Source organism: Miscanthus floridulus, chromosome 1, assembly GCF_019320115.1.
Source record: "Miscanthus floridulus cultivar M001 chromosome 1, ASM1932011v1, whole genome shotgun sequence".
Taxonomy (NCBI): Eukaryota; Viridiplantae; Streptophyta; class Magnoliopsida; order Poales; family Poaceae; genus Miscanthus; species Miscanthus floridulus.
This window is the reverse complement of record NC_089580.1, coordinates 15,006,384-15,017,405: the sequence shown is the minus strand read 5'-3', so window position 1 is coordinate 15,017,405 and position 11,022 is coordinate 15,006,384. Positions and strand designations below refer to the sequence as shown.

General features: G+C 50.0%; 1 protein-coding gene and 1 pseudogene across 1 annotated transcript; one reads left to right on the top strand and one right to left on the bottom strand.

The window, feature by feature from the left end:
* The first annotated feature begins 843 nt into the window (after window positions 1-843).
* Window positions 844-4,265, top strand: LOC136548221 (LOB domain-containing protein 4-like). Its single transcript, XM_066539849.1, has 2 exons — window positions 844-1,410; window positions 3,523-4,265. The coding sequence occupies exons 1-2, from the start codon at window positions 1,183-1,185 to the stop codon at window positions 3,889-3,891; spliced, it is 597 nt and encodes a 198-aa protein (XP_066395946.1). The 5' UTR covers window positions 844-1,182; the 3' UTR covers window positions 3,892-4,265.
* A 136-nt stretch (window positions 4,266-4,401) lies between these two features.
* On the bottom strand, window positions 4,402-7,893 carry LOC136548043 (uncharacterized protein At4g15545-like; annotated as a pseudogene).
* Between the last annotated feature and the right edge of the window lie 3,129 nt (window positions 7,894-11,022).

Sequence of the window (11,022 nt, the reverse complement as noted above, 5' to 3'; positions counted from 1 at the left end):
TTGTCAAATCATAGACTAATTAGGCTTAAAAGATTCGTCTCACAAATTAGTCGTAAACTATACAATTAGTTTCGTAATTAGTCTATATTTAATACTCGACATCCACTGGGAGCGACAACCAAACACCACCTTAATCAGCCGACAAGCTAACCTATCCGCATCATCGGTTCAATCAGCGCGTTCGGCACTGCACTGCTGCACAACAGCTCACATGTTACTTCTACCGCTCCTACCTGCTCCTGCAGCAGTCACTAATAACTAGGCTACCGCGTGCTGCTGCTGTACCCATCTGAATCTGATCGTACTGTATTTGTGAGAAGAGAAGCATGCAGCAGCAACCTTGGAGTGCTGTGCTGTGGATCATGCGCGAATGATTCGGTCGGCCGAAAAGCAAAATGCTTCCACTCCTCGTACGGTGCAGGGCCGGGCCGCAATTAGCATGCGAGCCGTGGCTTTGCGTCTCTTTATTTTTTCCCCCTGTGTTTCATGCGTCGCGCTGCATAATTGCACCGCATTCGCATCAATGGAGACGGAGAGCGCTGGAGTGGGGAGATCCATCGGTCAAAGGTAGGGCACGGAGACCGGGCAGGCAGCGGGGCGAAGGAAATCGATCGATAGTCGATACCGATGCATGCAAATGCGGGTGGATGATCATCAAAGGAAGAGGCCCACAGGAGAGGGGGCACGCATGATGCTACGTGCTGCGGCACGATTTCGGTCTGTCTGCCTGCCCGCCCTTCAACTGCTGACTGTCCTTCCCCTTCACAAGCACACACTCATCCCCTCTCTCTCTCTCTCTAGCCAAGACGACAGACGGCTCAACTGCCCAGTGTCCTCTCTCTCTCTGCCTTTTCCTTTGTCCAGCCATTCCAACATCTCTCATCAGTCTCTCGGTCTCTCCTGAGCAGAGCAGTCTGCTCTGCTTTCCCAGCTTTTATCTCTGCCCAGTGCCTTGCCCCCTGCATCCTGACTCCACTAAAGGGCTCCCAATTCCAATACTCGTGGTAGACGCCGAGAGCCCAGGCAACCTGCCCCGTCCGCCCGCCGTCCCTGTGCCTACCACCCACGTCCCGTAGCCCAGCGCCCAGCCGCCCAATTTGGCAACAGCCATATACTCCACCAGTCGCGTCTCGGCTCTCCAGTTCCCCACTCCCACTCGCCTGTCTGTCGATCGCCACGCCGATGAGGGACGCGGTGGTGGTGATGGCGGTGCCCGGAGCCGGGGCCGGAGGAGGGAAGGCGGGCGGTGGCGGAGCGGCCTCCGCGGCGCCGTGCGCGGCGTGCAAGCTGCTGCGGCGCCGGTGCGCGGCCGGCTGCGTCTTCGCGCCCTACTTCCCGCCCGGGGAACCGCACAAGTTCGCCAACGTGCACAAGGTCTTCGGGGCCAGCAATGTCAGCAAGCTGCTCCAGGTACAGCACAGCACCATGCGCAACCGCCGCTCGCTCTGCTCTTCGTCTTCGGTTGCTCTGCTCTCCGCGCTGGCGATGCTCAGTAGTTTTTTTCCCCCACGGGGCTTTTTCTTTGCCCCTCTCGTCGAGCTACACCATTGCCTAGTTGCCTTGCCGTGAAACTCACTAGCATGTAGCGATGCACGCAGCAGCACACTATGCTTGCCGCTCTGATATAGAGTAAATATATAATCGTCTCTGCACTGAAGATGTTGCTGGTTGCTTCAGTGAACAGGTTTCCATGTCCCCATCTGCTGAGGTTCTATTTGTCCCTCTTAGCCTTCGTTTGCTTCTAGAAGATCGAGATCGCCAGCAGCGCCAGATCGCCTCACCTCACCTTACATATGCCTGCACTGCACAGTTACTTCTCCTTGCACTGCACAGTTATATATATATGGTTTTATTTGCTTCCATTGTCTAGACTAGATTTTGTTCCTCTCCAATGTGTGTATAGATGTGTACTGTAGAGGCGGATAGTTGGAGCGAGCGTTACTTATGCGATGACTGTTCGGCTGGTATTAAAGCCGACCGATAAATTGGCTAAAATTGTTTTATTACGAGAGAAAAATACTGTAGATTTTAGCCAATAAGTCCGACTCATAAGCTCAAACGAACAGTCCGTGTCTGTGTCTCAGGTATACTGCTTTGCCAAAAGTAGCAAGCTTTACACTCATATCTTACTAACAAAGTGTTCTCCGATCCTACCTACTGGCCACACTTTTAGGGATCAATCTGCTTTAGCTACCTTCATTGTGCTACCGTGCCTACAGCCCTACATACACCGGGAGTCTTGATCCCGAAGCTTGATCCACATTCCTCCATCTTTATTTGTTGCTCCTGACTGAGCTTCTGCTGTGCACTGCATGCCTCAACAGTCGATCAGTTCCCTAGAGCTTAACAGTTCTTTCTTGGGCACATACACAGCCATGTTATAGCAAGAGTTTACTGATGATCCGGCTCCTGAGTTACTGTATCAGGATTCTAATCCGGTTCTTGGTAATCATGCACTCGACAAGGCATGGACAAACAGTGTCTCCTTTTCACTGCACGCAGGGGGCGCCATCAGGCAGCCACCCGATCCAATCCAATCATGAGCAGGGGCAGTGCAGCAACAAAACAAATCGAGGGCATTTAATTTTTTACCACTCTTACGAATGAAACCATAACACGTGTGTCACTGACATGACATGGTATTTTATATACCAATCATCTCGTAAGTATGGTAAAAAGTTAATTATTCTTAACCCAAACCAAATGAAAAAGATAGCCCACGCCCGGTCAACCAATCAGATTTGCAACGTTTTCATCTGCATGTGCCCAGGCAGGCCCCAGGGCCTCCATACATATCTACTGCTCACTCCGTCCCTAAAAATCCGTCCCCAACAGAATACGATTCTAGCACAGTGTAAAAAGTATCCATGTCTATGATACAACATAAATGTCATTAGATTAGTTACGAAATATATTTTTATAATAAATTAATTTAAAGACATAACTGTGAATATTATTCGCCTAAAAACTTTGTCAAACTTAATTACTATTCGTGACGCGCAATCATAGGTGCATTCTTTTCGTAACGGAGGCGGTACTAATTTGGTACAAATTTATTAGAATCGACAGGGACTTGCCCCTGCGTGCTCTTGACCGTATCTTCGAATTCACCGAAGATCTTCTCCCCCATGTGTCGAGCCAGCCGTCGGCAGCAGTGTAGTACTGCCTCCGGTGTGTCTACCTACGGCCGTCGCCATCTTCAGGCATGGATTGCACATGGTGTCCGAAAAAGAAGCTTTCGGCTGCACCAAACACGCAGACATGTTGTCGATCTTTTCTTTTTCTTTTCTTTTCTTGGAACAAGAACTCCAATAACCATAATATATTATCATCTATTATTACTGGCTGGTTGTGCATTGGTCCTAATCTGATAGCACTAGCAGTTTCCTAGCTAGGCACTCAATCAGTGTTTCTTTGTCATGTCTGTAAAATGTGTCTCGTTCTACTTCACATTTCTACGTATCTTGTCATGTGTACGTGCATATATACTCAATTACTCATGCTCTCTGGTGGCAAGTGCAGGAGATCGCGGTGCAGCACCGAGGGGACGCGGTAAGCAGCCTGGTGTACGAGGCCAACGCGCGCGTCAGGGACCCCGTGTACGGCTGCGTGGGTGCCATCTCGTCGCTGCAGCAGCAGGTGGAGGCGCTCCAGGCGCAGCTGGCGCTGGCACAGGCCGAGATGGTCAGGCTCAAGATGAGCAACGACTACATCCTGCACCGGCTCAAGGCCGCGAGGACCGGCGGGGGCAGCAGCTACACCGGCTCGCCGTCGTCCATGTGCTCGCCCAAGACGGCAGAGCCCGAGGCGCACTGCAAGGCCACGCCGGAGCTGCTGGACATGGTCGTGGACCAGCCCAGCATGGACGACGCCCACTTCTGGTCCTACTAGCTAGCTAGGATCAGGATGGAGGCTGCTAACCGTATCCATCAGGTGCTTCTCTTCTGGGTCAGGCCAAGCACTCAATCTAGGTTGTTTTAGCTGATTTAGTCGTGTGATCGATCAGGTGCTGTTTTTGAGTCACAGATGGTGGTATGGTAGTTGGTATATATATATATATATAATATCATCAGGTATATTGTGTGCACGCGCTGTAACAGCGTGACACTAGGAGGAAGGTGAGCGTACGTAGAGGCCTTCTCCTATATACCTTCTAGCAGTATGTCCAGGGCTTGTTTTTTTGGCTGTCCTTCCATGAGAAGGTGGAACATTGTTACAGATATTGGTGTGCATCATGCTATGCATTGCAAGAACCTTTCTCTTGCTCGTAGCACCTGCCTGGTTCATTAAACAGGTGAACTCTGCTATGAAAATGCAGATAACTTTTAACTATGTTTGTCCAAGTGCTTACTCTTCCATGCCAGTGTTTTCGGAATTATGTGCCAGCTTTTGTTCAGCTGCGAAATTAATTTCAGAGAAAAACCTCAGTACAACCAGAGCAGAACGAACAAATTTAACTTCAGGTTCCAGAATAAGATGCAGCTACTGGTTTGTCCCAGTTGGGGATGAATGAAATTTTACTCTCAAGTTTGTCTGTTTGACGGTTTTACAAGGATGGGGCACCATGACAGACTGCGTTCTAATTTAGGCAGCGCACCACTTACAGAAGCAACACTAGTTTGCATGCTCGGTTGTTGGGAGAGGTCCGATCGTTCCAAACATCCACCTATGGGGCCAAAACTTGGCAACTGGACCCACAACTAGATGGCAATAGGTTGCTAATGCAGCAACTTCGCTATCTGCAAACCCAACAACAAATTGTGTATCTTATGAGCTTTGCGGTAACTAAATCATGAGCAGGGGAACTCTGGCATTGGATAGCGGAACTTACAAAGAGACACATGAAGCCTATGGCATGCTACGATTTAGCAAGCCTTGGAAAGATAGATAAAGATCTTTGTTGTCTGGACCAAAGATCTCTTCAGCTTTCTTGAGAGTTTCCTGGTTTAAAATGTAAACATGAACAGTCATGTGGTTGTGTTATGACTCAGACAGGTATTCAATTAAAAAACTAGCAGATGGACCGAAATGATCAACCTCACGTGACTGCTTATGGGCATTGAGCTCTTTGATGTTGGCTAAGAATGCTCCAAATTGTTCGTAGGATAGACGACTCCTATAAATTGTAATGAAGTTTTGTTAATTATGATATCATCCATCTCATTCATCAATGGTTCAGAAAAGAGGTCAAGATATCAACAGACCTGGCTTGACGAAAAAATTCCTTTCCATCAATACGAGGAGTCCGACCTGAAAACTCCAGCATCAGCTATATTTATTCTATCCATGTAAACATTGTATTGTAGTTTCAAATGACAACACGTCTTTACAAACCTGAGTTTGAATGTCCTCGTGGAGGTGAGTTAGCTGCCGAGGATTGCTTGCTTGATGGATACCATGGTGTCATTGACATGTGAGCTTCAATTCGAGATTTTGTTGGTGAGGTAGCACCAGACATCAACTTCGGTGTTGCTGCTGGTAGACATTCGCCTCAGAGAAGCAGAAGTGGACATTATTTTAGGAGTGGCCTCTGGGGTAAGGCGAGGAGTGATGTGCGATGAGAGGGCATATTTTTGGATCGGAGGCCTTGTTGCGGTACCTAATAGATTTTCAACAGTGCAAATGGTTGAAACTTATGTTGCCACCCTGATGGGTGTCAAGATGAATAATAAATGATAAGCTAACAATACCATCTCGGTTTGTGCTTCCAGCATCCAAAGATTCACTAAATATATTTGTTGTAGGGTGGCTGACAGATCCACCATCTTCAGCATTCAAAACAAAATAATAGTTATGGATCAATGTTGGATACTTTTAGTGGTTATTAATAGAAATGAGAGATTTTTCATGTACATCTAACCTCCACTGGACGATGCTTTTGATGGTACTGACTGATCACACGTTGTAATGTCAACTGTTTCCTGTGGCTGCTTGAGAAGGATTCAGCAAAAAGTTAGGGGGTGAACAGTCATAAAATAAATGAACATACTGATGAACTGGGTAAATAAAATAGCAAGCACACATAAATAGCGTGATATACTGGGTAAAAAAGATGAACATACTGATGAACTATCATCACGCAATGACTGCATCAGATGCCTCTTGAATGACTCCAACTGAGAATAGAGAAAACATATAAGTATGTTGTCAAATAAAATGGTTAGGGAAAGAGATAGTGGAGTTTTTTTTTTTAAAGCACGGCAAAGGTCTTGACATAAATTTTATTACAAGATACAAATGTGAAAAAAAACAAAGACCAACAACAGAAGATAACTCCAAGCTGCACAGAGCTCCACAAAGAAATAAGAAGAAAGATAGACAAGTGTGGCTGATAATCTGAAATGCCATTTGGCTTGCTCCGACCTCCGAGAGCATGAGAATAAAAGTTCATTTTCGTCCTTCAAATAAGGAAGAGAAAAAAAAAGAGGCAAAATTTGTTTCACCCCTTAGATTTGTTTCACTCTTATTGCGCGCTCATTCACTGCTAAAGTCCATCAGCTATATAAGGAAATTAATCAAGAGAATGATCTAATCAGAGATATTTATGCACATTCATGTAAGGAAACAGAGATTAAACAAATGACATCCAAGGAAAGGAGATATAGTCATGGGGTGGGGGGGGGGGGGGGGGGGGGGGGGTGGGGGGGGAAGGAAAGTTCAATCAGCTTCAGCTATGCAAGAAAACTAATCAGTTGTAAGACTCATATTTAGAAACCTTGCGTTGGGAACATGAAGCAGCGCACACATGCAGTAAATAAAGATTGTGTCCATGATGTGTCTTATTGTTGGGGCCCATATAAGCCAATGATCATGGGTGTGAATTGGTTCAATGATTTCAATGGCATAAACCCAGTTGTTTTCCACTTTTTACTTGCCATTTACAGTGGCTACAGATCAATGAAAACATCCTTGATTTGCTAGGATTTGTTTACTTATGAGTTATGATGATACTGAACATCTGAATAATTCCATCCTTCTCATCAATATCAGTGGAAGTTGCAGCCTAAGAAATGACAACCCAGTTCACTCATTGTGATCTTAAAATGTACTTAATAAATGGTCCAAATAGATTGTTCAATTGTTCCCCTTACTCAACCGTTCAAATCTCCTGGTTAATAACTTTCCTAATATATGTGAATTTCTAATCCTAGCTACACAGTAACTGTAACACAGCACTACACCTACAAATATGTATGCACAAGGAGAAGGATAGGCCGAAGGGAGGAACCTTCTGCAGGTCGCGTGCCAGCTTCTTGGACGTCTGCGCCAGCGAGTCCCGCTCCTTGCTGAGCTTAATCTGCACCCACAACGTTGCAAGCACCAGGTTCAGAAACCCAAACGGACGCAGATGCCAAATGCGAACAGATTGAGCCGGGCCAGCAGCTCCGGGCACGCCACGACCCACATTGTCCTCGAGTGCGGCGCGGAGCCTGGCGTTGGTCTCCTGCAGCGCGGTGTCGAGCAGCGCCACCCGGTCCCGGAGCTCGGCGTTCTCGCGGTCCTTGGCCGCGGCCTCCACCCGCAGGCGCCCCGCCTCCCGCTCCAGCCCGGACACCCGCCCCGCCACCGCCAGCGCGGTGATGCGGCGCGCCAGATCCAGCTGCTCGTAGGGGTCCCGCGGCAGCGCCGCCAGGAGCTCGTCCGGCAGCGCGAAGTCCCCCGCCGCCCCCGCCGCCACGCCGTCGCCCAGTGGCATCGCCGCCGCCAGATCTCTCCGCGGAGGCGAGGGCGGGCGAGATGGGACGGAAGCCGAATCGGATTGGGCGGGTGCTTGGGTTTGCCCGCTGCTGCGGCTGCGCTTTGGAGTGGAGGTACCTCTGGACTCTGGAGACTGGAGGGGAAAGGGACCACCGATGGCTGCTTCCTCCGTGCGCTTGGGGGGTTTTCCGGGTTTGAAATGGTCGAGAAAATTGTAATTACAGGACACCAAACAATACGCTTTATAATTATATGATTTTAATTGTCAACTTCGTTAAAATGATCCTCGAAACATTAACTTCTTATTTTAGATGACATTTGACGTATTTCTTAACTTTGTTAATCAAAATACATGTATATGGTGTATGAGCCACGCACTACCACCTGCAGACAATACCATGCCACGTCCGGAACCTTCGTGTCACGAGTACACTCATGGCGGCCGGCTGCGGTGGATTGGGTTGGTTCACAGCGCCGGCACCACGGCGACGGCGGAGACCATGCTGTCGACGCCGCAGACGTTGCTGCCGCGGCAGAGGCGGTAATACCCTTGCTCCCCCCACTGCTTCCCCACGAGTTCTTGATGATCCACTAGGGGTGGTAGCCGAGCCACAGCGCAGCGAAGCCGCACGCGCCGTAGCCGACGAGGAGCACACCGTGGTTGACCCACGCGCACGGGGAGAGGAGCGGGCACGATACCCCGCCCACGTATGAGCCCCACCGCGAGGGGCCCGCGTCGGACCAGCGCCGCGCGGATCTAGGCCTCGTCGCCGGCCGGCACGTCGGTGAAGTTGGCCACTGTGGGGGTATGAACCCCTATACCCTTACGGCTAGGCTTGGGCCGGCCTAGTCCAGGGGGTCCGGTCCATTGGAAGATGACGCGCGGTTCGACCGATCTGTTCGGAGTCCCGCGCAAGGAGTCAAGACAGACTTGGAGATCAAGCAAGATCCTGGTCGGTTAGAATAGGAATCCTTATCTGGCCACCTATGGCAATTGTAACCAATTAGGATTAGTTTCCAGATCTGTAACTCTGCTCCTCAGACTATATAAGGCGGGCAGGGGACCCCTCTAAAAACATCTCTCATTGACATACAGCAATACAATCAGACGCAGGACGTAGGTATTACGTCTTTACGGCGGCCGAACCTGGATAAAATCTTGTGTCTGTCTTGCGTCACCATCTTGTTTGTAGCTTGCGTATCTGTCTGCCGATAATCTACTACCTTGGGCATACCCCTAGGTAGACTGCCGACCATATTTCGTCGACAGTGGCGCGCCAGGTAGGGGGTATGCGTACTGCTCTCCAGGCGAACAAGATGGTCATCATCCCCGGTTCCATGGCTACGACGAACGGCCTCACGTTCACCATCGGCCAGATCACTTGGACCACTGGCTCCGACGACTTCATCGCCATGACCCCGGAGGAGGTGCGGTTTCAATCTGCGCCGACCACTGCTTCACCTGCATCGGCTACGGCTCCGACCACGGTGGATCTGGCTCCGACCATGCCAGCATCGTCTTCAGCCACGCCGACAACCCGTCGTCCGCTTCCTCGCTACAAAAGGAGGCAGATCGACAACACCGACTTGCTCGACTCCATCGATCGGGTCGGCACCAAACTTGCCGAAACCCTAGCTCTGGTAAGTTCGATTCAAAGTCAACCTAATGAGCAGGTAACTACGACCCACAACAGATCTACCCGACCAGCTCGGGCCAGTCGTCTTGCACGACTCGGTACGGATCTCGTGGTCACATCTACTCCTGAAGGGCGCTCCGTTCGTCGCCGGCCAGCCCCTGCGATGGGTCTCCGGCTCTCCGAGTACGAAGCCTCGATGGAGAACCACCAGGCCCAGCCCTACGGCCTGCGCAACTTCGTCAACATGGTCTGGATTGAGGATTATCAAGAAGGATCGGTCCACACAGTTCAAGAGGGTGGCTCAAGCTCATCGTCCGGCATCGCATCTAATGCCTCCATTCACACCGAGCTCCAGCATCATGACGATGAAGGCGTTGAATACGATCTGGATATCCCAGACCACGCCCCAGGATTCCCGCGATTCCCATCCTTCCCACCAAGGCGAGGAGACTTGATCAATATTGTTAGTAATGATGAACCACCGGCAGTCGGCAAAACAGAACAACAAAGGCTAGCATGTGAAGCACGCAATATTGACTGGTTTAATCGCCGACAAATCGAAGCCGAGACAGAAGAGGAGGCCCGACGCATAAGGGTCCAGCCACGCGACCTTAACAATGCCTTTGATAGGGTGGGGGACAAGCAGGTCTTCAGGACTCCAAGCGCCAACGTAGTTGTTGCTATAGTGACAATGCAACGACTACCCAATACCCTAGAAACATAGGCAGTTCGTGATGATATACAAGCTTACCTGACGGCTGCTATGGCCCAGACCGCAGAGATTGTAAATCAAGCCCGGGCTCTATCCGTCTCAGTCGAATCAAGCCACAGCCGCTAGTACTCAAGTCGCTCACAGCCACCCAACCAACGTGGCTCACGCAACAACGACCCATCAGACAACCGTCAAGGCAGAAACGGTGGCCATGATGGTGGTCGGGACGACAACCGCCGTCGGTATGACAACCGCCGAGACAACCGCGATAATCGTCGCGATAACCACGGTCACAGGGTTAATCAGGGTGGCAAACGAGATCGTCGTGAGGGCAATAACGATCTCCGCCATTACCTCGGAGAACGCGATCTGCGCGATCGCATCAATCAAAGAGCCAACGATCGTGCATCCCACGAAAGCTATCGCCGTATGGAATATGATACTACCCACGGCCCTCCGGGTTTGAAGCAGTTTACTCCGCACCTTCGCCAAGTCATATGGCCCAAGAACTTTAAGCTCGAAAAACTTCAGAAGTACGACAGCAAGGAGAACCCCGAATTATGGGTCATGCTCTACGAAACCGCATGCAGATCAGCCATGGCTGATGAGCACGTCATGTCTAACTACTTCCCAGTTGTTGTCGGCCATGCAGGCCACCAATGGCTAGTCAGCTTGCCGGCGAACTACTTTGATTCTTGGCAAGAGCTCAAGCAAGCTTTCATCAACAATTTCATTGCTACTTGCGAGCAACTCGGCAACAAATATGATCTGCAGCGGATTCGAGATCGAAAAGACGAGCCACTATGCGAGTACGTCTGGCATTTCTCGGAGATGCGCATCAAGGTCCCGTCAATCTCCGACAACGAGGCAATTGAGGCTTTCATCACTGGTCTCCGCTTCCACGATGCCCTATGGGACAAGCTCCTCTGCAAGAGACCTGAATCAGTCACAGCGCTCCTGGCCACTGCCAAGAAA